Genomic DNA, 26,451 nt, shown 5'->3' with positions numbered 1-26,451 from the left:
ATTGAGCCTTGAAAGTGGGTAAAATATCCCTTCCGTTGAAGTCATTTATTCTGTTGATACACTTCTACAACATGTATTCTTTAAACCTGCTTGGTAAGGTGAAATTTCGCAAAAGGATAACCCCCTCCCACCCCTAATCTAACATGCCATTTTAAAAACAGCACAAAGGAACAAGGGAACTAAATGTTATTTTGAGCCATCATTATTTAGCGAAACACAAACATCCAAATAGAAACGGTGGTTGTTCCACCAGAAGATTAGAAGTTAAATTATTTCCACACAACAGGAATTTCACCTCGTGTCACCGGGGATGTAGTAGGAGTTGCATTATTTGTCAAACCAAATAGAGATGCGTGGGCAGACTTTGCCGAAATACAAAGAATTGAACCTTATCTGAAGGCGTTTTCCAAGTGCCTCCTCCCAGAGAAGCGGATGTAAATTGTCCACCCTTAAGCTAAAGCCACTCTAATATTTACAAAATGGTTATAAATCCTTGGAGACATTTTTTGCCCATCTTGTACAAAGAAACAGGAATAAACAAGGTGTTTATACTTATGTTCCATTAATGAAACTTTTACTACTTTACATCATGGGGAACGCTTGTTTTCTTTAGAAATGAACCACCAACCACTATAAAAGTCATGACAGCATTTCCTAGAGAAAAAGCTTAGGTGCGCGTCTCCAAATGATCGTTTCTTTCCTGCACCTTAGCTTTTTCATAGCTCAATTCTTCTTTTGACTTCTCTTGTGTCTTTTGATTGTCAGTTTTCTTTCAAAGTTTATTTTGTATTACTTAACGCAGAAACGTGAGCTCTGGCCTCTCCAATGTAAATGCAATCTTAGAAAGTCAATTTATGTATTTTAGAAAGAGGGAGGTAGAAACAGCATAGCAGGCGCAGCACAAAGCTCTACCCAAATCATCCCTCCCGGAACATTTCTAGGTTTGCATCCTCGGATTTTCCCCCCTAATGTGAATAGCTGGGATGTAATCAAGTATCCCCAGAACCAATGTGTGTACTAGATTCCAAATAAATTAAAAAATATATTTCAAAGGGTCAGCCTATTTGGGGGCCTAACGCGGGGATTGTGGGAAAGACAAAGGCAGTGATCTACTTGCAAGTGTGCGTGATTAACACAGATACACTTCCGACTGAGAAATTTTTTTTTATTCTAAATATTTGTTAAAATAGTACCAGACAATTTGAAGTCAATAAATTGTGTCGAGTGGGAGGGCTGTGGCTGTTGAGAAATGAGTTACGGGTGTCGTGCCCACGCCATGGGACCGCCTGACTCTACCCATGAAGGACAATTTGCGGTCTTAATCCTTTACATCAACTACAAACACCAGCCACGGTTACAACTGTTCAAAACTACTCTCTCAACTAGTTCGGACCAAGGGGACTAAGGTGAAATGTGGCCCCCGCGGCCTGGGAGCGCGTTCCTAAGCTCGGCTGGAGAATTCTACGAGTTTACACATAAATACATTAAGACGAGGATTAAATAATCAGGGAAACGAAATGACTCGCTTCAAATAATAAATACAGATTGTTGAGTCCGATGCAATCCTTACGGGGACGGGAAGGAGCATATAAATTAAGGTCTCCGCAACTAGGCTACACGCAGGCCGGGCCCTCGGCAGGACGCGCCGCCGGTGGATCTCAGACTTACCTTCGGGACACCATTACCAGATTTGAGTCCCTTGGTCCGCACATGGCACTGTCAGGCTTACAGAGGAGAATCCTTGCGGCTGATTTATGGCAAGTCACCCCAAAGGAGTACGCGCCTGGAGGGGAGGCCCCGTGCCTGCGCCTCGGCCGCCGCTGGCCCGAGACCCGGGGGGCAGCATCCCGGCCAGAGCTAGGGAGAGGATCGCCTGCTGCCCCGTGGGCCCCGCCCGCCACCCCAGCCACCAAAGCAAACGAGGTAATTGCGCCACGAGTTCCGGCCGGTGGCTGCCGCTACAGATGCGTCAGTTTGGGGGCCTCGGGCAGGCGTCCCTGAGACGAGTGGTGCGCGGAAAGATCTGTGTAGGTGGGATGAGGGTCGCACGGTCCGTGGTGGTGGTTGCCGGGGATCTGCGCCGCACAACTGTAGTCCACGCTGGCCGAAGACGGGTGCGAGAGGTGGCCCAGGTTGAAGACCGGCCCGGACGCGGGTGCCATGGAGTCGACGAAGTTGCCGCCCACGTACACTGGGCTGCCCTGCAGGTTGGCGCTGGCGAAGCCGCCGCCGTTGCTCGCCATGGGGTGGGGCTCGAACTCGGGCGCGGCGTAGCGCTTCTGCTGTGGCAGGCAGCTGCTGAGCGGCGCCGTGTAGGCGGCCAGGCCGTACATGTTGGGCTGAGATTTGGCGAAGGCGGGCGGCGAGGGAGCGTCGTAGGCCAGGCCTGGCACCGGCGGCAGCTGGCCTGAGTAGGCCACGTGGCCCGCGGCGCCGCCGAGCGGTGGGCTGCGCTCTGGGGACTGACCCGCTGGCGAGTGCAGGATGCCCTTGGCCTTCTGGTCCTTTTTGTACTTCATGCGCCGATTCTGGAACCAGATCTTGATCTGGCGCTCGGTGAGGTTCAGCAGGTTGGCCATCTCCACGCGGCGTGGCCGGCACAAGTAGCGGTTGAAGTGGAATTCCTTCTCCAACTCCACCAGCTGTGCACTCGTGTACGCGGTGCGCACCCGCTTAGACGCTGGGCCTGGCGGGCTCTTGTCCTCGCAGCTCTCTCCTGGGGAGAGAGAGAGAGGAGCGAGAGGAAAGAGGGGAGAGGAGAGAGGGGAGAGGGGAGAGGGAAGAGGAGAGGAGAGGAGAGAAGAGGAGAGGAGAGGAGAGGAGAGAGAACACTGATTGGGAGAGGTGGGGACACCCAGAGCTGAAGAAGGGTGCTTCCCTGGCTCCCTCTGCTTCCTCCTTCCTCCCCCAGCTTTAATCCTGGCTGGAGTGGGAGAGGGGCGTTTGAGAGATGAGACTCCAAGGGGGAACTCACCGGCCCCAGGCCTACCAGTCAGTCGCACCTGAAAACCCCATTTGCCTTCTGAGGTCCGATTTCCTCTGCCCGACCCCTCCCCTCCAGCCTAGTCCATCATCCCGTCCCAAAGGCCGTGGACGAGTTTAATGGGAGACTAGTAGCAGCTGGTAAAGCCTCCCCTCTGTCAAAGAAGGGCCAGACTTCTTTGAACACTCCTCATAGCCTTTGCTGAGGAAGAGGGGGAGGGGCAGCCCCAGTCTTCCTTCCTCAAGGGCTGGTTCCTGGGCAAAGCACCCAGGAAGGGTAGAATGAGGGTAGAGATCTTGGCACCTCACTCCAGCCCCGCTGCACCCAAGGGCTCTGCATCCAAACGCAGGGAGGTGATAAACCATAAAAATACTGCCCTGACTTTTAGGGGATCCAAAGCCAGGCTGGGAGCCTTTTGAGTATTGCAGTGCAAGGAGCAGCAGCCTCAACACTGGTTTCTACCACCCCTGCCACCTCTCAGCAGCTTGTCCACTCCTTCACTGGGAAGACAAATGGATTTCTCCGGGGAGGGAGGGCCTGAGCCTACAGCTGGGAAGGAGGGGCAGAAGGAGCCCACAGGCTGGGAGATACTTTCCCCTTAGGAACAGCAGTCCCAGAGAGCAGGAGGCAACCAGAGACCTGATAACAAGTTAGCTACATCTCAGGCTTCAAGCTGGCTCTGAACCTGAAAGCAAGTTCATCCGCCTGAAGATAAACTGAATCAGAGAACACAAAGCCAGAAAATTTCAGGAATCAAGCAGGCCAAAAAGAGAGAGGCAGCAGGCTTCAGAGCTCCTGTACCTGACCATCTTCCACACACCCTGACAGGACATACAGAAGATCTTCTCAACTGTAGGGTCTCCCTTTCCAGGGAGGGAAACCCAAGGCTGCTCCCGTTTCAGAGCATATCCTCTTCTAGTAGGATATGCCCCTCCTCATTACGGATTTGTTGGAATGGGAAGAATTGGGCTGGAATGGGCCAAGTAGAATCCCATGGTTATGCCTTAGAGGCTCTGGTTGGATTCCAGTGTGCCATTTTGTAGTTTTATGATCTTGGGCAAGTCACTTATCATCTCTAACAGTTTCCTTATCTGTAAAATGGGGATAGTATCATACGAGGTCTGACAATTAAGTTAGCAAACTCATCCTAGAAAGAGTGCCACATACCTCATTGCTGAATATCATTACAGTCACCTTTGAAGTACTCCCCTTGGGAAGCTATGCACCAATGCCAGTGCTTAGTCCACCCTTCAAATCAATTTTGAAATTCTTTTTCTGGAATGGCCATCAAAGCTGTCATTGTATTATTCTTGATATACTGAATATCATCAAAATGTCTTCCTTTCAATATTTCCTTCATCTTCAGGTATAGAAAGAAGTCATTGGGGGCCAGATCAGGTGAGTAGGGAGGGTCTTCCAATACAGTTATTTGTTTACTGGCTAAAAACTCCCTCACAGACAGTGCCTTGTGAGCTGGTGCATTGTCGTGATGCAAGAGCCATGAACTGTTGGTGAAAAGTTCAGGTCGTCTAACTTTTACATGCAGCCTTACAGCATTTCCAAATAGTCAACTTGGTTAACTGTCGAGTTGGTATAAATTCATAATGAATAATCCCTCTGATATAAAAAAAAAAGTTAGCAACATCGTTGCAAAAAAGTTTGCGAACCTAATTGCCAGATCTCATATACCTACCTCAAAGGGTTGTTTGGAAAATTAAATGCTTGTAAAGCACTTAGCATGGTTCTTAACCTAGACGCCATAGACTTTCGTGCTTATTAATTTAAGGGCATGGGGTTCATGTGATATGGACCACATAACCCCCTGGTCTTGGGGATTATACCTGTCTTCAAGTTTTGAAGAGCTATGTGAGGGTAGAAGAAGCTGAGTTATGACCAGCAGCCCAGGAAAGCAGATATTAGGTCAGTATGAGGAAAAACTATCTATTTATAACTATGAGACTTGCCCAGCAATGGCACCAACAGCCTGGAATAGAAGTGAGTCCCCTGTCATTGTAAGGATATGACCCCCAATCAAGAACACTAAAAAGAAGGGATGTTTCTGCATCAGTAGTTTAGACATATGGCCTCCAAGGTTGCACTTCCATCCCTGAGTCCCTTGGTTGCTAGGTGAGCTAGCCTCTTGGTGTCAGTTTGAATGGGCCTTAGCCTAGGGGTGAGCCCCCTCAGAAAGCTACCTGCAGTGGCACAGCTGTTCTTCTGTTTGGAGTTCTGTCGGGACTCTTTCATCCAAGGGAATATCTGCTTGCTGATGGTGGCTGAGGAGCCAGAAGCATTGGGCCCTCCCTTGGCCTTCTTGGCAGGTACTCCACCTCCAGGGTTGGTGGGTGAGGATGGAGCCAAGGTCGGTGGTGGAGGAGGGGGCTGTGGTGGCTGCTGCTCTGAGTTGAGACCAGGAGGCTGGCTGCCACCACCACCACCCTGGCTGCTCCCAGTGCCAGGCCGCATGCAGCTGCCATTGAGTTCAGCCCCCTTGTGGGCTGGCGCTCGCAGAGGTGCAGAGCTCTGGATGGAGCAGGCAGAACCTGGGTAATCAGTGTCCAGAGAGTTGGCAGCAGCAGTGGGTGGATAAGGCTGATGGGGGGTACTGTAGCCATAAGTGTCAGTGGCTTTGCTATAGCCATAGCCTCCAAATAGTCCTGGGTTTTCATAGTAAGCAGCTTTCTGCATCGTGCACTCAGGAAGCTCCAGGGCCTGCTGACCCTGCTCAAATAACATTGACCACCACTGTCTCCTTCACCGCCACCTCCAATGTCTGCCAAATCCTGAGACAGCTGGGGCAGCCCCAGGCTCCAGGTGACCTGTGGAGAAGAAAAATGAGAGGCCCCCGTGGGATCATCATTGGCAAAACCAATCAATATATAAGGACTAGCTCAGGCTCTCTGCTTCTCACCCACTTCATGGTGGGAAACCAGGGATTTAAAAAAGTTCAACTTAATTGAACCCTTGGAAAAGTCCGAAGGAATTTCTCATAAACATAAGAAAAGACCTTTCCTTCTCTTTAGCTTAACTCCATCCAAAGGAAGGAGCCTTTTTTTCTCCAGATACAATTTTCTTTCTCCAAGATTGTCAGTTTAGCTTTTGAAACCACACTGAAAAGCACTTACGGCCTCATATATTTTAATAGCTGATTTTCCCACTCAACTTTGAGCTCCTTGCAGGCAGGGATTGTGTCTTATTCGTCTATATATTCCTAACATCTAGTCCAGTGCCCCACATGTAGTAAGTGTAACAAATGCCTGTTGAATGAGTAAATGAGTGGATGGATTAATCAATCATGGGGTCATCTCAGGATTTTGATGGGCAAAAAACATGCACTATAACATACTAAGAACAACCAGAGCTTTCAAAAAAAGTATCTCCCCACCTGGTTTCAAAATCACAGCATCTTTCATGGAGACTCAGTCCACTTTCCAGTGACAGAGTGAGAATCAGCCGAGTTAGCTCTGTTCGGACAGCACTGTGACATCCACTAGGAGATAAAAACCAAGAAGAGGACTTAAAGACCCTAGATTTATTTTGAGGCTAGAAAATGTTTCTTCTCTTTCATCTACAATTTTCTAGACTCTTTACTTTGTCCTCCACTACTTTTAAATGGATACCATTGGAAATGGGTGAAGAGATTTAGAATTTGAAATACATGAAGCATGGGTGAATGGAGAATGCTTTACATTATAACTTTATCATTTTTATCCTGTATCTATTGTATAGATATTATTATTGACCTCTGCTCTGAATCATCCATGCTACTCCCACCCTCACCGCCACCCAACTCACAACCAGTGAGAGAGCCTCTCTTAGCATGATGAATGGGTCCAGAATTAGAAGGGGAAAAAAAAACTAAGAAAAATTCTACCCCTTTTGTGCCCTATGACTCTTGATGGAGGTTTCCCTTCTTACCCACCCACCCCTTCTCCTGAAAGGTTCCTGAGGAGTTAAAGTATAACTAATACCATTCAACCACTTTTGTCTGCTTGATAAAGAAAACTTAGCTCCTTGGTTTTAATTCTTGATCTCGTCTTTCAGGCAACTTTCCTTCCCCCAAACTCCTTGGCTTCCATCATGGTCATCATGATGGACCACATTATTTAGACAACTTATGTGGCCTAATGGATTTGGCCACTAACACCAAAACCACTCCTCCAGTCACTCATTTGCCCTCCACTTTCACCAAAAGTCTAACCCAATAAAAAAAATTACTCATACTAGCCTTTGTTTGGTTGTGTTGTTGCTCATTTTTGTTTTAAAATACAAGTGAATATGCCATTAATCTTGATAAGAGACAGGCCCTTCTCAATGGGATAATAGAATCCTAGGATGTTTTAGGAATTGTTTCCACTATTGTTCTTAAATGGATGCAGTTAAGATACCTACCCAACAAAGCTGGTCTTAATCTTTCTCTCAATTCATTTTCTATATCATTCTCTGATGATTAAAGTTACTGAATATCAAATGGATAGCTACCTCCTCATCCTGTGACCATATTTATATGTGTATGACCCCCAGCAAAAGCACCAGGTACTCTGGATTTGGTTAAATTTCTGGACATTTCTGGGATCCAGCTTCCAGTCTTAAACCTTGGGCCCTCTGGATGTTAAAACAGTCACATTTGACACTCAGACCACCAGAACTCACTGCTGCTTCTGTCATTCCATTTACAACTGTGGAAGCAAAACATCCCCCTCTCACCTCCAGGTTGACCAAGTTTATCTTGATAGGTGGACCAGTCACACCAAAACAGCATCTTTAGGAATTGGCCAGGTCTTTGAAACAGATGGCTTTACATATATACATATATACATATATATATATATATATATTTGTTCCTACGGCATCTTCCTAGAAAAAGCTCTGTGTACAGACCTCAAAAGTGCAAATACAGGGCAGCTTTATTCATAACCACAGAGTCTGTTCTCCCACCTCTGTTTTCATTGTATTAGGAATTTCAAGGCCCACTCAGTGATGACCCACCACCCCAATGCCCATTTCCCCAGAAGCCAGGGCAGTAGCCCTCTGCTAAATGGGAAGGGCTTTGCAGCCTTCACCACTGCGCCCCCCCCCCAAAAAAATATAGTGTCCTTAAAGAAGCCACCTTTCCTAAAACAGAACCTGAGAATATTGTTACAAAACTGTGTTTTTTTTTTTTTAAAAAAAAAGCTTATTTGTTTCCAGAAATCCCTACTCCTTGTGAACTCTGCTTGAACCTAAAAAGAAGGAATGGGTCATAAATCACTTGGACAATGGTCAACTGTTCAGTGGCTCATCTTTTCGATCACCCACCCTCTTTCTTTAAGGCTTTCTTTTCTCGCCCTTTGGTACTTCTGCTCTTTTGGGCTCCGGGACCCAAATGCCTTGGGGTGAAGACAAGCCCCTGTGTGTGTGTGGGGGGGGCCGTCTTCGAAGTCCTCAGCTGCCTTTTCCTCTCACTCTTCCCTCCCCCTCTACTCCCCAACCCGGGGAACCAGCCCCGGGCAGCCTCCCTAGAACCCTGCCGGCGCCATCCCCCACCCCTCCAGGGAAGGGGCGCCAAACTGGGGGTCTGGCTCGTCCTTTCTCGAGGTCCCGGGAAGTTGCCCAACTTAGCTCGGAGGCCCAACCGCAGGCGGGGAATACAGCGCCAAACGGTCCCCGGTCGGAAGGAAGGCAGCCTCTGAGCGACCACCGCCCGCTCCCCGGGCCCTCCGCGCTGGCCCGCCGCACCCACCGCACCTCTGAAACAGCGGGATCCAGATACTTGCTCACTGCACTTAATTCTGCCGGGGATCAATACCTAATATGATACCGAATAAATAAAAGGCGTTCACAGCGGCCAGGGGACGGGGTTATTAAGCAGCTGGAGCTCTCACGGTGCATATCAATGCACCTGTCATTGTGGTTTGTAACAAAATTTATGACTGTGAGCACCGCGGCAGTAAACGCTTCAGTAAGGAATGAAAAGAAAAACACTTCCCCAGGCCCGGCACTTTTCAGAAGTGGAAAACAGGCTCCGCGTGGGAGGAAGCGCAGCAAAAGAATGCACTGCTCCGCACTTTTGCTGGGCCCGCGCCCCCGGAGCAGGGGGCTTATATAAAGTAGCCGGTGCCCGCCTCTCGGAGCAGCTCTGCTCTGCGGCGGGACGCGGGACGGGACGCGCGGAGCCTCTCCGGGTGCGAAGACCTGCTGCCTGCCGCGGCCTGGGGACGCCAAGAGGCTCGCCGGACGCCGGAGGCCTACCCGGCACTCGCTGGCTCGCGGTGGCCGTGGAAAGGCCGAGGGACTTAGGGCGGGAGGGGGCGGCAGTGGCCCGGCTATGACTAGCGCTGCGGAGGTCGTAAATCACGGATGGGTAAAGTCAGTCCATGCAAGTTGGAAAAGACGGGGGAGGAGATGGTGTGCTGGGGGCTTGTTAGTCTCAAATTTTTCTAAGGTTCGAGTTGGCCTCGGCTCCTCTCCCTGTTTTGCCTAAACCAGGGCCTTGGAAGCCCACAGCTCTCTTCCTGGCAGACACGACTCTTGCTCGGCACCCCCGTTAATTTACTGGAACCGAGCAATGATTCTCCCTTCCCTGTTGGCTTTGCTACTTCAGGATTTCGGAACTACTCCTTTTCAGGTTTGCCCCAAAAGGGATGTATTTATCTATCGCAGAGCTGGGGGCTTTCTGCCCAAGTTCTGCCGATCTCTCAGCCCGAGCCTCTTCTGCCCTATAGGAAGCCCTGGACGGACCTTCTAAATCACTCTTACTTAGCCCAGCTAAGTCAGTTCGTAATATACCCTGCATTTAAAGCACTGGGCTCACCCCATTAAAGCGCCATAAATTTAGGCCGATGATCGGTTATCATGTAACCGGCGGCAGTTCACACTGAGGTGATCCACTTCAAAGCCGCCCTTTGTTTTATGTCCTGATGTATGTATGAATCCTGAGATGGCTACCTTGAGTCGTAGGACAGAGGGAAATGTGAAAATATTTTTTAAAGTGATGCCACTCACAATGGTGTGTGTTCGCGTGTGTGTACGTGTGTTTTCTCGAATTTTGTCTCTAACTCTTTTTGTAGGCTCTTCGGGTTCCTTATGAGATTCTGTTCAGGTGGATCTGGAACAAAATGGAAAACTCTCAGTGGCAGCCTGTTCTTTCTTACAAACACATGTGGAGAGGCTTTATCCCCTTTAAGGGTGTCATAATCAACGTGGCTATTGTAAAATGTGCCTGCAGCCATTCAGGGCGCCTTTTCTCACGCAGAAAGGAGACTCGGTTGACTCTTAGGGAGCGAGTAGACTAACTCCAAATCCTTGGCCGGATGGGGGAAGGGAGAACCCGGACCTGAAGGAAGGGCCACACCCTAGGGCAGGGGGTGAGCCAAGCAGGGAACCAGTCCCTCCCTCTCCTCCTGCTCCAACCAAGCTCTAAATGATCCAGGTGCCCCAATCCCCCAGGCCTAGCCCACCCTTTTAAAAGCAGAAGAGAGGGACTGCGCAGAATTGGGGTGGGAGGGGAGCTACAGTATAGCACCAGAAAAGGGAAGTGAATATGTAGATACAGGCCTGAGTGGGTCCCAGTGAAGAGGGAACTAGGCGCTATTTCCCGGTTTGTACATTGTATCAGTGGTTTCCCTGAGTTAATTTTATTCCAGTAGGTACCCACCACACTCCTGCCCTGGGCTGCCCGCACCTGGGTAGGAATCAGCCTGCAAGCCGCCTGAAATAAACATCCCTTCCTACCTTTACCCTAAAAACAGACCTAGCTACCCACCGTTGAAGGTGCTCAGAGGGTGCCTAACCCCTGGTCAGGTGAAGGGAGAGACACAATCACCCCTCTAGCAGCTGCCCTGTGCAATTTGTCGACTCAGTAGTTTGCAAACACTAAACCGCGCTGGGAAAGCCCCACACAAAGCGTTCCGGGCCCTTCTAAAGACCAGAGCGCGAAGCCATAAGCCTTTGAAGTGACCTTTGGCTCAAGCGGCAATAACTCACCCTTAATGAACACCCAACGGAAGCGCCTCGGAGAGATCCCGGCCCGGTAGAGCTCCTAACATCTCGCCTCGACTTCAACTTCCCAGTCGGCCCGGACCCAGGGGGTCTAGTCCGCTGGGCCGGCCCGGAGGACTTCGCGATGGAGGCGCGTTGTACCCGGGCCCACCGACCCAACCGGCGAATCCCGAAGCCGCTTTATATGATACATTCACGTGGGCGGACGTCAACTTTCGCCGCTTGGTTTTTTATTTATTAATTTTTTTTTTAAAAAGGGGGTTCTTTAAAAGTAGGAGCTTCCCTTCAGAAAAAGGGATAAATTGGGAGACTACCCAGGGCCACGATCCCCGGACGCCAGTAGCTAGATTTTATTTTCCCAGCCGCGGAGGAACAGGGTAAGTTTGCTCCTGGGCGTTCTGGGGAACGCGGTGCTCTCTGCACTCTGGGCGCATGAGGCTTGGGAGCGGGAAAGAAAAGAGGATCCCAGAGTGGCCAAAGGTGGGCAGCCCAGAGCCCCCACCGCCTTCTCCTGCGTTCCCTCCCAACTCCCCCACCATCCAGCATGGGTCCCAGTTCAGCCTCCTGCTTGTCCAGAATCGTAGGCTTAACCTGGCTGGCTCTGGGCCACCAGCTCAAGTACTCTTTCCACAGCCAGAAACGGGGGGAGCAGGAGGGAGTCTGGTCTGTGAGCTGTCAACGAGGAGTTGGTCCCGGGCAGACCCGGCCTCATACCCCATCCCCCACCAGTAACCCTGAAAAGTCTTTAGGATAAGGAGCCTTGGTGCGGATTATTGAAATTTTCGGGGAAGTTATAAGTGAGTGTTCCATGGGGCCAAATGAAATGCTGCTCGCAGTAATTGGATTCAGCTGACTAAGTTGGCAGGCGCGCAGCTCCAAGGCAGCAAGCGAAGAAAAATGTCCAGCGACTTTAAGTTCTGATGGAGCCAAGCACAGGCGATTGACAAAACAACTTTACTGCTCTCCTTTAATGGCGACGCCCCTGGACGTCGGTCCTTCTCTTATTGGTGCCCAGTCCCAGCCTACGCTAAGCGAGTGCTCCTTGTTTCCTGGGTCCCTTCCCCACAGAGGCCCAGTCTGACCTGGCCCTGTGGCGTTCCCATGAGTGTGGAGCGGTTCACTCCGACTCATGGAACTACTTACTCAGGCTTTGGCCTCCGAAGACCCAGGATGGATTGTCCTGTCCTCCCCCAGCCAGGAGCCACAGGACATAGTAAACAAAGGATGGATGGGATGCAGGAGTTAACATACGATTTAGCTTTCATTCCAGGTTCTTTGGGGAGGACCCAGAAGCCCTAAACCTTTTCTTTGCCACTATTGCAGTCAAAGCCCTTGATTAGTGAGGGGGAATGTGGCTGAGACTCCCAAACTCTTCTGGGTAGTTTGGGGGTTCTTTTGAATTTGGGGAGAGAATCTTGAGTAGCATTTTAACCTTCCGAGAAAAAGAAATTAAGCCAACAGCAAGAGATAAAGGCTTGAGTATGTGCAGCTAGCTCCCAGAACAATGCAAGGAGCTGGCTGGCCACAGAGTTTATTTTCAATACATATAAATCAACCTGCCTGCGCCCAACCCGACAGCCCAAGACACGGAATTAATATGACGCTCCATCTCACTTTGGCAGTGACAGTGTAAAAAAAAGTTTCTTTTTATTCATTTCATTTCCAGCCCATTCTCATAACTGCACATTTACCCCCAAAATACTTCCTCCAGCCGCCAACCCCTTCACTGACCCTCTCCGTAAACTGCCACCTTTCTCTCCCCCACCCCATGCCACCGGTCACCCTCCAAGCCTGGCAAGGTAGTGTGTCCTCCTAACCTTTGGGCAGGCGGGGAGCATTCCCACAAAGCGCGACTAGTCACGATTAATCACGGTCCTCAATGTATATGTAGAAGTGTATCTAGGTCTAAGCCGGCTGCCTCACCAATTGGCAATAATCAAGATCACAGATTACACAAAATAAATCATATTTAGTATCACCTTAGGGCAACAAGCAGCCCTGTGCCCAAAGATTTCCATTGTGTCATGCAATTGCTTACCTGGATCCCAATTTATCATAAACCCGGTGTCCTCCGCCTCAGAGCGGGCGCCAGTGGGGGGCAGAGCTAGCCTTCCCCCTTTGTCTGCAGACAACACTGTCCCAACCCTGGTCTTGCGCGCTCGCAGACGCGGCCATATACCCGAGCACACGGAATTCCCGGTAGAACGGTACCAGGCTGAGGTTCAACTACCAATAAACGCAGGAGGAATGAGTTCGTAGTCCCCGAGCTGGCTTAGCCTGCGCTGCGCGCCCGTCGGTCCACCCGCCTGCCTGTCTGCTCCCAGGCCCAGAGAAGCGGCCACCCGCGCCCCCACCCACTCCTGGGCTCCTGCCCAGCCCTCCCAGGCCCCCCAGAGCTCGAGGTTTGTTTTGCTTTCGGAATGTGGTCCTTTCTGGATTTGGAGAGCCCCGGAAACCCCCTCAGTCGGGAAATACAGACGCTGCCTTCAAATGCGAGCATATTTGTTCACGTGACCCTGAGGAAAGATTGTACTGATTGAGGCTGAAACTTTCACAGCATCCAGCCCCGGAGCGCAGCCAGGCCTGGGGGCTGGGAGGAGGGGGCGGACGGCATGGGATCCGGGTCCCTTTCCAGGGGCAGACACGGGTGGGTATGGGGATGAAGGAAAACGCCTTCTCAATGCTCAATGCTAGGGACCGACCTGTAGATTGGGGCGCTGAGAGTCTCTCCCCCACGACCTCTGACCCTGGCCCAGCCTTCCGTCAGACTGGTCTGGGGATTGGAAATTTCAGAGGTCGCCTGTCTTAGAGGAGTCTCCGAAGGTGGCTGTGGAGCACCAGAGTCTCAGGGTTCCCTTGGCTCCCCCGCTGCGCCCAGTTCTCCGCCTCGGCAAGCACCCGGGCAACGTGCCGCCTAGGTGGACCCACCGCTCTCGTCCTCCCCGGACCAGGCGATTACGTTGTGGCACAGCTCAGTCTGCGGCCCTCAGGTGGGAGCCTCCTGCTTACAGACCAGGCCAGGCACCCTGGAAAACCCCACCATCGCATCACCACTGCTTGGGGCCTTGGCTCTTCCGCGGACGCCGCAGACCAGCAGCCACTTCTGAGGGCCAGAACGGACTCATAAGCAGCCGGCCAGCACAGGGAGCGGTCTTCCCTCTCTGCATCTTGCTCACTCCACCCGGGTCCTGCGCGGCGGAGCAGCCCAGATGCCGGATCGCCGTTTGCGGTGACCTGTGTGCGTCCGGATCCGGACCCGGCCCGCGGATCCCGCAGGCCCGACCACCGCTAGGCCTCGCCTTCCCGCTTCCTGCGGCTCCTCCAAAAAAAACATGGGGGCTGAGGAATCAGTCCTGGCTGGGCTTATCTGGGGGACGAGGGAGCTTCTGTTTTAGAACTATTAAATCAGGACAGATTCCCAGCACTTTCCGAGTGAGTGGTCGGGTCAAATTTACGGTAGCAATTCTGCATTGGTCACGAGAGTTAAGCTCCCGGCCGGCCGGAGGCCAGCGCGTGGTGGCCTCCAGCTCCTGGCTCCGGGCAAGCCCGCACACCTCCCCAAGTCCGACCTGCACCCGGAATCCCACACCATGCGAGGGGCTCCACCCCATCCCCGAAGTCTCGCTTTCACGGCCAGCTCTGCTTCTCAGTGGCAATGGGCACGGAGCAGAAACCCTGTCGCCGTTGCATTCACCTCCGACAGGTGAAGGTGAATGTGCCCCGCAGCCGCAGAAGGGCCGCGGTAAAGGGAGTAAGGTCCTTCGAAATCCCATTCCAGAAACCAGGCAAGTCCCAGAGGGCAGGTCATAGAAAGCCCCCAGACCTCTCAGTGAGCCCGTCCTCGTGTTCACCTGGCTGGCCTGGCTGGAGGCCCAGCGGACGCCTCTTGGAACCAGACCATGGGTGCCCCCATTTCAACCCCGCCAGGAGGATCCCGCCCCCTCGACTCCCGCCGGGGGCCCAGCAGCCCGCCCGCAGCAAGTGTTAATCTCCAGCCAAAGAGGCGGGCCGCTTTGCGGGAATTTGTCTCCAGGAAAGGATCTAAGCCTTCTTCAATCGGAGCATATGTTCATAGAGCAATAAACCGGAAAGATTTACAGTCCTCGCCCGGCCCCCAACAGCCTCGCACCCTTTCAGGAATTACTTACGATGATTTATCACACCAACCCGGGCAATTGTCACACTGATAAAATAGCCCGGGCCGGTGGCCGCCAAGCCCGGGCCTTGGGAGGCTGCTAGCTGCCAGGCTGCCAGTCGGGCTGGGGAGGCTTTTTGTGGGTTCCTCTCCGGGCCTACCAGGGGATGTCGAGGTGCGTCGGGGTGAGTGGGGTTGGGGTGGGAGGGGAGCCAATTCTCATTGAGAAAAACGCGAACAGCTCAGAGAAAGAGCCTGGAATCTGCGCCGGAGTCACTTGCAAAGCACATAAACATTTGTCATCTTTGAATAATTGAATTAATGTGTTATTGTTTGAATGTATAATTCATAACGGAGGAAACTTTGTCTCTGTCTGACGGGGAAATATACACACACCAAAAAAGAAATCAAAACACACACACACAGTCCCAAAACAACCACCAAATGCAGCCAGCCTCAGGTCGAGGAAATCATCCTCAACGCCGCCGAGGAGGGAAGGAGGTGAATAAAGAAGCTCTCTTCCCCCAAGCCAGAGTTTCCAGCTAGAGAAGAGGAATGCCCGCTGCTGCCCTGAGCCCAAGCTGGGGGGTGGCTTGGGGTGGGAGTGGGGTGGCTCTGGGACCTCGAATCTCCTTGGGGTGCGGGAGAAAAGAGGCTGAAATGAAAGCAAGCAGGAGAGACAGCCTTGGCACGCGTGTCGCCGGGGCCTCTCTCCCGCATATGCCTTCCTCCAGGCTTCCGCGGGCCGCCAGGTCTTCTCAGACGGCGGAAGTGACTCCCCCCCCCCGTCTTTATTTTAGAACTTCCCCCCAAATTAAAAACACAGAAATAAAAGGGGAGAAGGGAAAACTATCTGGGGTGACAGAAGCTGCAGCGCTTGGGTGGAGAGGGCGGGGAGTGGAAGAAGCAACTCGGAAATCATTATCCGTTGGTTAAAACCTGCCTGGGGTAAAATTTCCACTCGATTTTATAGCCTTCTATTATGACGCAAAGAAAAATTTACGACCCTCGCTTGAAAGGAGGGCTGGGGCCTTTTCTCACCGGTTTAAGAATAGGCGGCAGATGCCACGACAGCGACCATTGTTCCCGGTAGACACAGGCGACCGGGCGACCTCGGCCCGCGCGCGCCAGGCGCGTCCCCCAGCCGGGCGGGTTCTTACAGCGCCTGTTGTCCCCGAGCAGCCCGCGCGCACCCTCGCCCCGCGCCCCCTCGTCCCTCGCGCCTCTCTCTCTCTCTCTCTCACACACACACACACACACACACACACACACACACACACACACACTCACTCGGTCTCTCTCAGTAATTTTTCATAAGTGCAAAGCTTTGCTGAACCAAAGGTCACCATCCAAGCCACTAACAACTTCTCGCCGGCGCGCGGTTCCCAATCAGGAAGCAAAGGGAACTATTTGTCAGCGGCCCTGACAGCTAAGTTCATTAAGGATTTAAATCTGAAGAAATAAAAGTCGCCAAAATATTTACCTGCCGGCCGCGCTCCCGCGCCCGCGGCGGGGCCGGGGGTGGAGGCCGGGGGCGCCGCGCGGCCCCCCTGGACGGGTGATATTCTTGGGATCCCTGCACTTTCCAAGTCGGAGAGAGCCCTTTGCGTGGCAGATTAATGACGACTCCGTGTTTCTTAAGGGACGTGCTGAATTAATTATTTCGCCCATCACGTGGTCGGGGCTTGTAGAAATCTATTCTTATCATCTTCCTCGCACTTTGAAAATTCTCCGGGTTATGAAAGGCCCTCCCCCGGTTGCCGGCGAGCCCCGGCCGCCCAGCCCGGCGCGGGGGGCAGGGAGGGCTCCCCAACATGGCGGGCGGGCGGGCGGGCAGCGCCTTCTGCCTGCCGAGGGGCCCGAGTCACTGTACTGCACGCGAGCGGGCTCGGCTGCGGACTCGCTTCCTCCTCATCCCTGCCGGTGATTCAATACAAACAGCCGTACTGATGTATTGGTGGGCACAGGAGGAGCCATTAGCCAGAAGACAGGCAGAGGACCATCATAAAATGTGTCCTAATATTTAAACTTCTGTGCACTTATAAATACACATGTCCACGCATCTGAGTCGAGCCCTTCCATATATTAAGTACACATGTCTGATTTTACGCATTCTGCTCATTTCCTGTCAAGAGCAAGCCCCCCCCCCCACCCACAACCCATCTACTTTGGGACTCCTGTCTTGGCCCCTCTTCAAGGCAAGCCAAGCTGTGAAAAAGCCCTCGCGATAAAAATAGCGCACGCCACTTTTTATAGTGGGGAGTGTTTATTGTTGTCTGGAGGGCGGAGGGGACGCACGGGGGAGGAGGGGCAGGTGCTGGAAGCCCCAGTGGGACTCAGCAGCACCGGAAAAGTAGAAGGAGCCCAAGACTGGAGGCCAGAGGGGTCGTGTCCGAGCAGCCACTGGCCAGTCCCAGGTCGCCCCCCAACCCAGCATTAGACACTCACTCCTGGAGCTGGAGGTGGGGAAGTCTGTCGCCCACCACATAACAAAAAGAGACGGAAGGAGTCTGGGGGTGACTGGGGCCACACAGAAAGCCAACCTGGAGCCTCCTTTTAGCCCAGTAACTTATTTTTCTTTAAAAAATAATGCCCACCCCCAGCAACCTGAGTTCAACCCCAGGCTTTTCAATGCTCATAAAATTTGGTGGCCAAATTGGAGCTATGTATACATGGGGGAGGGGATAAGGATAGAATTGCTTCACCTTACACAGTTTAACCTTCATATGCTAGGCACACTGCAGGAAAATTTAAAAAGTAGTTTATATTGAATGTTAGCTTTCATAAGACTTAATGAAGATGCTTCTGTGAAGGCACCAAACAGGAGGGCAATTTTGCTATACCTTTTATTATTTCAAATATAGAGCAATGAATTACATCAAAACTACAGGCAACAATTAGTATAAATAATACTTTAATCGGTGGCAGCAGAACATTGGTCAATTCTATTTAAAAAGCATCTTGTGGGAACAGACACCATGGACTGACAATGTCATCCCCCAACAAAAGGTTGCAATGGACAAAGTGAGATGGGAGTCTGAGGAGCAGTGCCCTCAGCGAACATTTTACCCCACCCCCACCCCAGTCAGGACCCAAACACAGCTGAAAAATAAAAAACACCAAACAAACACTTCTGGCTCATATTTGGGGGAACAAACTGGAAACAAATAAGAGCAAATGGGCACTGAGACTTTCCACATCTAGTTTTCTCCAGAGCATGTTCCCAGATGGAAACTCACTTCCTTCCCTGACCTATGGGGGCCCCTGCTTCTTCCCTGACCCACTCCTGTGGGCCCAAATGGACAGTGGGGTCCAATTGGGACCTCAGGGCTGAGGATTGCCCTCTGGGCCATCCAGGCTCCATTAACATTTCAAAAGACAATCCCTAGAAGCTGAGAAGGAGAGCTGAGACTTATAAACAAAGAAGTTGTTTCTCTTATTAAGTTACTTTCCTAAGTTGTGGGGCTATGTTTGAGAAGGAGCTTGTATTTTCTTCATCAAAATATGCCTCTTGACTCTCTTTTGGGGCAGGGGTGAAGGCAGTAAAGTGGGTTTGGCATTTGGTCTCAAACTGGGGTGAGTAACCTTAACTTCTGGGAAATCTATATAATAATCTCTCTATGATATATAGTAGTTGGATATTGTGATAATGTATGCTTTTCCTCCTCTCAAGAAGAAATTCAATGTGTTCACAGATTAGGGTTTTAGGAAAGAATTTTAGCAACTTTCCAACTTGCCCAAGGATAGCAGCTCTTTTCAAATGCTACATCCAAAGACTACTCTCCGTGTTAGAGGGGAAAAAAAAGAAGAGAAGGGTAGTTAGAGTCCAAAAGGTTAAGGGTTTAGAGGTCAGTCCTCCCGGCTGAAATACAGCTAATCGAATAGAAAATTTGTCCTCTGGATGAACCTGATTCTGTAAATTAGCCGAACTTCAGTAAAATACCTTTTCAGCTTCTCAACGTGAGGGCATCAGAAAAAAGACATCTTGACTATGTATGAACTCTGTGCTTTTTGTCATAGAAACAATGATGGGAATAATGCAGGAATATCCATCTTTAATATCCCGACGTGCCGATATTCAAGTATAGCCATGTGCAAGTCTGAGAGCCAGGCTCACCCCAAGGAGGAACAAAGAGCTGTCCCCAGGGTCTAATACAAAAGACCAAGGCTTGGAAGATACTTTAGACTAGTGGAATTTCAGCCTAGGGACTCCAGTGAATACCTGCCCTTAGCTCTCAGGAGACACCAAACCAAAGAACATGCCTGCAGAGAAAGTTTTTCCCCCCCTCCACTTAAATGTATTTTTAAAATTACCATTGAAACTTTCCAAAGTGTTCTGAAACACTGAAAAAATAACCCCAATTCTGAGTCTTCCTTTCAAGCTCACCCTTTCTCCCTCCCGCTTTTTTGTCACTTTTTGATAGCTACAACCAGGGGTTTCTTTTTGGAGCCCGAGGCTTTGGGGTTTAAACTTCCAAAGCCTTGTTTCACTTGAGTATATGAACTCTGGTCATTACCTTTGACTCTCTCTTTCCCCCTTATCCCTAAGGGTCAGCATTTTAGAAAAATGAGCTTTGAACCCTTCCCAAGCAAGACATAAGAAAAATGACTAAAGAACATCTCTCCTGTTGTTTGAGTGATTGTTTTAAACCACTATTCTCAAAGCAAGGCAGAGGGCCTGAAAACTTTTATACTTTTACCATTTCTGCTTCTAATTAATAGGCTGAGAAAAACTACCTTAGATTTGTTTAAAAAATAAAAACTTCAGGGAAGAAATCAACTTTTGTGGACTTCTGAATTTAATTCATTTTTTCTTTCTTTTTTAAAGCAAGACTTCCTCATCTTGCCACTTTCTCCCCACTGCACATCCCCTTTCCAATACAGGCCATACACTAAGTCCTATAAAATACTACTATGTGGGGCATTTGGGCATTTGGAATCCAGTTGGAACAGAAAATTCAGTCATTATCTAATGACCCAGAACACAGAGGTTTTGTTTTCTTTCCCCAGAAGGAAAATGTTGGACCATTTGTTTCTTCCTTTTTTTCCTTTCCTTTAATTACCCAGAACTGGTTGTAAGCACAATGCTGAAAAAAGCACATGTGAAAATATATTTTCAAGAACTCAACTCTGAGTGGACCCTTTGCTTCCCTCTAGAAGGGTTAAGGGTCTCCTACACATATTTCCCGGGAGTGGGGAGGGGGTGGAGTTCAGAATGCCGGTTAGAGCCAGAAGTTAAGTCCACACATCTCTGATTCTGCTCTCTGAAACTCAGCCCCTTTCACCATCTTAAGGTTTTTGGCATTAAGATGTCAGTTATTTCTGTATTCCCTTCCCCAACAAATAAATATTTAAGCAAATATAATCTAAACATAAAATAACCCGTTTCCACTTCCTTCTCAGACTCCTTTCTTTGGGCATGGGGCTACTAGGAGCAAAATATATATGCATTTTTTTCACACTGGAAATTATATAGACAACCCAGAAAGTTCAGAAATCCTGGCCCAGCTCTCCTGCTTCCATGAAAGCACCTAGCACAGGGGTGGCCAACCTTCTGCTTCAACTCCCCCACATTATTAAACCACAAAGCTCCCTGGAGGGGTGGGGTGGGGGAGGATTTTCAAATTCACACTGGGATAAAGCATTCAACCTTTACTTGCAAATTCAAAATCCAACAGCAGAGATTTTCATGAATTTAATGACTCGCCAAGGTTTTATGTTTCAGTAGCTCCTGCCATGTGATAATATACTTAGAGAGACAATCCCGCCCCCCTCCCACCCCCGTCCCAGCTCCAGGGAGGGGGCTGCCCTCGGGCAAGATGCTAACCTAGTCCGAGGGCGGCCTGCAGGTCCCAGGTCCACCCCACAGTACCTTAGAGCCCAGCGAGGTGCCAGCAGGCCCGGCCTGCCCCCGCAGCTTCGGCTCAGCCGGGAGTGCAGGAAGGGATGGGCCCAGGGTCCCCACTTCTATAAGGTCGTCAGGTCCGTGTGGTGGTCCTTGGCCAGTGGCTGCAAATGCTGGCTGGGGGCGGCTGAGGAGGAGCAGGATGACGAGGAGGAGGAGGAGGACCTGCCTTTGGTGTTGGGCAGCTTGTGGTCTTTTTTCCATTTCATTCTTCGGTTCTGAAACCAGATCTTGATCTGGCGCTCTGACAGACACAGGGTGTGAGCTATTTCAATCCGACGGCGCCGCGTCAGATACCTGTTAAAATGAAATTCCTTTTCCAGTTCTAGGACTTGCTGCCGGGTGTAGGCCGTCCGGGACCTCTTGGGCTCCCCGCCCGTGTAGTTGGGGTTCACTGCAAGACAAAACAGACAGCACGGTCAGGTCAGGGCCTGGCCAGTAGTTAGGCCCCCAGCCACCACGCTCACTTCCTGCAGCTCCCCAAAGCCCGAGGCCCGCCCCGAGCTCCAAGCTTGCTCTCCCTCTCGCCTGCCGTTTCTCCCCGGCACACACGCTCACTCCTACCCACTCCCTGACACCCACCCACTATCCCACGCTCACAAGTGGGGATCCCCAACTGTGCTCCCCTCTCCCCGGACCACCACAAGCTCGGGAATTTCCAAGTATTTTGGAAACCCCCCCTCTCCTCTGTGCTCCTTGCACTCTAAAAATGGAGTTCACCCCCACCCCACCCCCATCTCCACCCCCTTTTTAGCCCACAGACAAGCAGCCTGCCACATGGTTCTGGCCAGCTCCCTCAGCTATAAAAATTTATGGAGAGAGTAATTGCGGCTCCCACTGAAGCCCCACATGCCCCCACCCACTCGCATCCCTTCCCGGGGCCCAGGCCGCTGGGCTGGGGTGGGGACTGGGAGGTCGTTGGGCCTGCGCCTTACCCGAATTCACGTGCACCTTCTTCATCCATGGGTAGACCACCGCCGACTGCTTGAGTGCGGTCCCGGGGGGCGGCTGCTTGGGGCCGCCGGGCTGGCTGCAGGCCCGGGCGCCACCAGGCAGGGGCACGGGCGGGGGCGCCGGGGGTGCCGGGCACGGCTCTCCTGGAGCGCTGTAGTGGCCACCGGGTTCTTGCCCGTGACCCCGATTGGGCAGCGCCGAGCCGGGCCCGGGCCCGCCGCCTCCGAAGGTCTGCTCACCGAAGTCTGGCCGTGGATAGAGCCCGGGGGGCTGGAAGTCGGCACCCTGCGCGCTGCCGCCGTAGTAGTCGGCACCCTGCTCGCCTAGGTAGCCGCCCTGCAAATATTCCTCACAGGGAGGGAACTTGGGGTCCACATACTTGGAGTTCACCATATACGAACTCATGGCCATTAATTTCAGAAGGTAGAAAATACTAATTTTTCTCGTGTTGTCTTTTTTTCTCCTGCCATAGGGCCCTCCTACTTGCTGTCAACTGAATAAAGTTGGCGGCCATGTGACCAGGCCAGCCAATGGAGAGGGAGCGAGTTTATCACCGGGTTGGCGAGCATCTCGTAATTTTTACAAATTTAACTAAATAACATACGTGTAATCAAGTGACTTGCTGTGGCACATTTGAGGGGCCCCAGCACATGTTAGTGTAGTTCTAACCTCTAGTATCCTCATTCCCCAAAGGTAATCACAGCTTTTGTCTGCCACTGACTTTGCTAACCTCGAAGTGCACTCTCACCCCACCTGAAAGCAGCTCCCCAAAATGGGTACAGTTCAAGGGGGAATGAATCCCCATATCTGTTGGAGTGTAAAGCACCAAAAGGCAGGTAGGCAGACAAGGCAGCTTCTGAGTTAGGCAGAGTACCCCAGGCAGGCCAGGCTCTAGCACCGCCTCGGAACAGGGACTCTGCCATACAAAGGCCGAGTCCCGGCTTTGTCTTCGTCAGGGTCACCCAAAAGTTACCACAATCTGGCTGGCCAGAATCAAATTAGGCAATGAGTAACCGCCAAGCTTTCTGCGAGTGCCCAAGCCGGGGTACATCTAGTCAAAGCCAGGCCTAGCCGGTACAGCTGAGGGGTGGGCTAGGAAGGTGGTGAGGGTATCTGTACCTCACCCAAATGAGCCCCAAAGGACTCTGCACGCTTTCCCCTGTGCTTCCTTCCCATGCGGCAGTCCCCTCACTGGCACCATCTGACCTCCTACTCTTCCAGGGCACAGCTGGAGCTACCTGGCCTCCCATTTCACTCCCCAGTCCCCCAAAACCTAGCCCTTTCGCCCTGGATTCGTGCAACCAATTAAGGGTTTGCACAAGAGCCTCTGTTTAAAAGTTGAGGAGATTCTCCAGGAAAAGGGTGCTCTGTGACACCAGGCTCAGTCGATCTTGCTGGAGTCCAAGGTAATAAAACAAAAAGAGGCAACTGACCCGCCCAACTGCTTCTGGACTATGCTTCCGACCCAGGCTATTTTGGAGAAATGTGAAGTTTTTGCATCGACCATATATTCCCCTAGAATCGAATCTGTGACTATGTGGATACCACACAAATTCGGTTCTACAGGGTATATATAGACAACGTTACTACCTCCGGGTTCCACCCAAATCGGGTACCCAGACGGCTGCCAGCCCTGGCCTTGGAGCCACCCGCATTTTCAGAGACGGTTCAGGTAGCCTGAAGGGCTGGGTGGCAATTTGCAGCAACGAGTTCCCCATCCTTGTACCAGGACGGGGATTACCCAGCAGCCAAGGATCCAGGACAGTCTTCTTTAGAAAAGAAAGAATAAAAAAATAATCCATCCCAGAAATGGAGGTTTTATTACCCCCCTCTCTGGATCCAAATACCACCCCCTATCATGTGGTATTTTCCACAAAGGAGCAAATGCCCTCAGTGGCAGAAGAAAGAGGCAACAGGGGAATATCCTCCATCCACTGCCCGGGCAAGCCAGGTTGGCTGACAAAGCTAGTTCTCTAAGAAGTCGCACATTTACCTTCCTGGGCCCTGAGCCCGGCTGGCCTCTCCATCCGGCGGCGGCTGCTGCTGCTGCAGACCCCCGAGGCAGGCGCTGCTTGAAGGCACCGAGCTGCCCTGGGCTGGGGCCAGCACACTAATGGTGAAGGGCAGGGCGAGGGGTCATTCGAAATCATTTACAAACATATCAGAAAGTTTCATTATTTTTGCTTTGCCGACAGCAGCACACAAGAGTACAAAAGTTCACGAATTGCACCCGCCCCAGAGCCTGGGCGCTGTCTGGGGCTCACCCCTCAGTTCAGGGCGCCAACAGCACAGATGCACTAGGGCCCTGATGGATTTCAGGGGCAGAGGGAAACCCTGGCTCAAGTGGGGCTTTTGGATCACTGATCGTAGGCCAGAGGTGTTAAAAAAAAATTTAAATTGTTTTGATTTTCCTCTCATGATTCAAAAATTAGTTTCAAACCTTAGCCTGGGCCTGGTAGGGTGGAGCAGGGAGACTCCCCTCCACTCCCCCAGCCTGGCAAAATTGTCTGCCTGCTTCTACTCTGCACTTTGCACATTCTACCCTATACCATAATCTTTTGGTTCCGGTGCTTTGGCGACTTTGTAGGGGCTTCCTAGGTGCCAATTCTAACAAGAGCTCTGAGGCTGCCCCATGCCCAATTTGCTTGTCCGAAAGAGGTTCCCCCCAACTTCCCCTAATGCCAAGTGCTCTCAACAATCCCGCCTTCCTGGAGACACTGGGCCTAGGCTTTACCCAGACAAATTGGGGGAGCCTGCTGGGCCAGGTGGGGACCCGGTGAGGGTACACATTTTCATATTTGTTAGACGCTGTGACCTGCATTTCACCTTATTGCTCGACTTGTTCAGACAGGTCAAAGCCAACGAGTTATTGATGAACAAAAGCGTTAAATATTCACCTCCTGCACAACTGCTCATACGAATGCTTTTGATCTCTCCGGTTTTTGTGCTGTGTTCAGCTACAGGGTGCCGAAAGTGGGTTTTCAAGCAAGAAGCCTCTGCAGAGATTAAGCACCCAAGAGCCAGGGTAGCGGCAGGAAAGGGGGCGAGGCAAGGGGATCCTGGGGACACTAGGTTTTCCAGCCTGGAGCCCAGAACCCGGTTCACTTGAGCTAGCTTGATTTGTAGAGGGGAACTGTGTACTAGTGAAATCTCCATTTCTCGGGTTGAGCGGGTTGAGCGCAGCACCCAGGGAGTCTACTAAGCTGACAAGCTGGATGGCAAAGAAACCTGACCTAGAGCCATGTCCCAGCATCTCTTACCCTGAAGAGAGGGTGTCTCACGAGAGAGGGAGGGTGCCAGAGTCCTACCGCCCTCACATTTTCCATCTCCCATCAAAATAAAACTATGTCCGTTTTGCAGTGAGGGAGGGGCCACTGTGTTTTCCAGGATTCTCTTGTCATTGCCATCATCTTAATGAGACAGTCTTCCTGAAGACGTCACGGGCCTCCTCAGAAATGTACCTGTCTTCCGCGGCATGTGCAACTCAGAAAGATCTAACTTCCAAGCCCAGGACCCCAAGAATGTATGCGTCCACCTCACCTCTCCCAATCCCTTCCCTCTCCCCCAGTATTTGCCTGCAGCACCAGCCGCTCTGGCTCAGAAATTATCGAATTGCAGTTACAGTAAAGCAGAGGTGACCAGGAAGGACCGTATTCCTCCCTCCTCGCTCGGGCCCGTGTCCCCAACCCAGGGCCCAAACCGCGGAGGCTGGGCCGGGGGAGGGGCGACGAGGGACTTCTACCTAAAGCTCAGAATCGCAGCCCTTGCTGGAAGCGGATCCACTCAACACACCCGCCGTAGAGGGTTAAATTTTTTCTTTTGTCTCTTTTTCTGTCTTATTTTTATAAAACACAAGAGAAGGTTGGTCCAGGCAGGACCGGGTTAAGCTGGGCTGGCCTGCGGAGGGAGATCGCGTCGTCTTGGTGTTTCCGCAGGTTGGTCCTAGCAGAAGGCGATACTCGCCGCAACTTGTTAATAGGGCGGGCTGCTAATTAGCTGCAAGCTCTTAACAGAAGCGTACTCCGTGGCAGAGCTGCACCTGTGCGAGCTGGGAAGACCTGGGAAAGCCCAGAAGATCCAGGGAAGCTCAAGAAGAGAAGGGAGAGAGCCCGCGGCACATTTCCTTAGTTAGGTGACTGTGCACTAGGCCCCAACAATCTTTCCAGGAGCTCAACTTAGAGCCTTCACCTCCAAAGCGAGCTCCCCTCCAGGCGCCAGGCCAGGGGAGGCTGGGCCGGTCTTCCACGCGCCCTCTCCCCTGGAGCGGCCCTTGCCCACCACCTCCCCAGCTATCAACACCGCCTCCTCGCGATTCGGAAGAAACGGGAAGGTACTTACAGCGGCGGTCTCTCGTGGTCCTGAACCTGTTGCAATGAAAACAGGGGTCACTTAAATTACACAGGATAATAAGGCAGAGAGATGATACACAGAAAAATGACAAGGCCCAGACACCCCACCAATACCCAGACCTCCCTGTTTCGGGTGCCCGCCCCC

At 51.6% G+C, this 26,451-nt stretch overlaps 2 protein-coding genes across 3 annotated transcripts; both read right to left on the bottom strand.

The window, feature by feature from the left end:
* Positions 1-21: 21 nt before the first annotated feature.
* On the bottom strand, positions 22-21,330 carry HOXD3 (homeobox D3). Of its 2 annotated transcripts, none has more exons than XM_081052069.1 (4): positions 20,971-21,330; positions 6,369-6,473; positions 5,179-5,802; positions 22-2,716 (listed from the first exon to the last, which is right to left on the bottom strand). In XM_081052069.1, exons 3-4 carry the CDS (start codon positions 5,717-5,719, stop codon positions 1,959-1,961), a joined length of 1,299 nt encoding a protein of 432 aa, XP_080908195.1. In that variant the 5' UTR covers positions 5,720-5,802; positions 6,369-6,473; positions 20,971-21,330; the 3' UTR covers positions 22-1,958. The 2 variants fall into 2 exon arrangements, with proteins under 2 accessions (XP_080908195.1, XP_080908194.1); XM_081052068.1 differs by lacking the exon at positions 20,971-21,330 and adding an exon at positions 16,582-16,728.
* On the bottom strand, positions 17,927-24,067 carry HOXD4 (homeobox D4). The gene is made up of 2 exons (XM_081052070.1): positions 21,939-24,067; positions 17,927-21,397 (listed from the first exon to the last, which is right to left on the bottom strand). Exons 1-2 carry the CDS (start codon positions 22,366-22,368, stop codon positions 21,066-21,068), a joined length of 762 nt encoding a protein of 253 aa, XP_080908196.1. The 5' UTR covers positions 22,369-24,067; the 3' UTR covers positions 17,927-21,065.
* Positions 24,068-26,451: the final 2,384 nt, after the last annotated feature.

Source organism: Rhinolophus hipposideros (assembly GCF_964194185.1).
Source record: "Rhinolophus hipposideros genome assembly, chromosome: 6".
Taxonomy (NCBI): Eukaryota; Metazoa; Chordata; class Mammalia; order Chiroptera; family Rhinolophidae; genus Rhinolophus; species Rhinolophus hipposideros.
The sequence above is the reverse complement of the archived record's forward strand: the minus strand, read 5'-3'. Positions and strand labels throughout refer to the sequence as shown.

Coding starts and splice junctions, on each gene's coding strand:
- HOXD3 (XM_081052069.1), bottom strand. CDS start 5,719: ATGTTATTTGAGCAGGGTCAGCAGGCCCTGGAGCTTCCTGAGTGCACG. Junction 2,717..5,178: donor GAACAGCTGTGCCACTGCAG/GTAGCTTTCTGA, acceptor CTCTCTCCCCAG/GAGAGAGCTGCGAGGACAAG.
- HOXD4 (XM_081052070.1), bottom strand. CDS start 22,368: ATGGCCATGAGTTCGTATATGGTGAACTCCAAGTATGTGGACCCCAAG. Junction 21,398..21,938: donor GAAGGTGCACGTGAATTCGG/GTAAGGCGCAGG, acceptor TTTGTCTTGCAG/TGAACCCCAACTACACGGGC.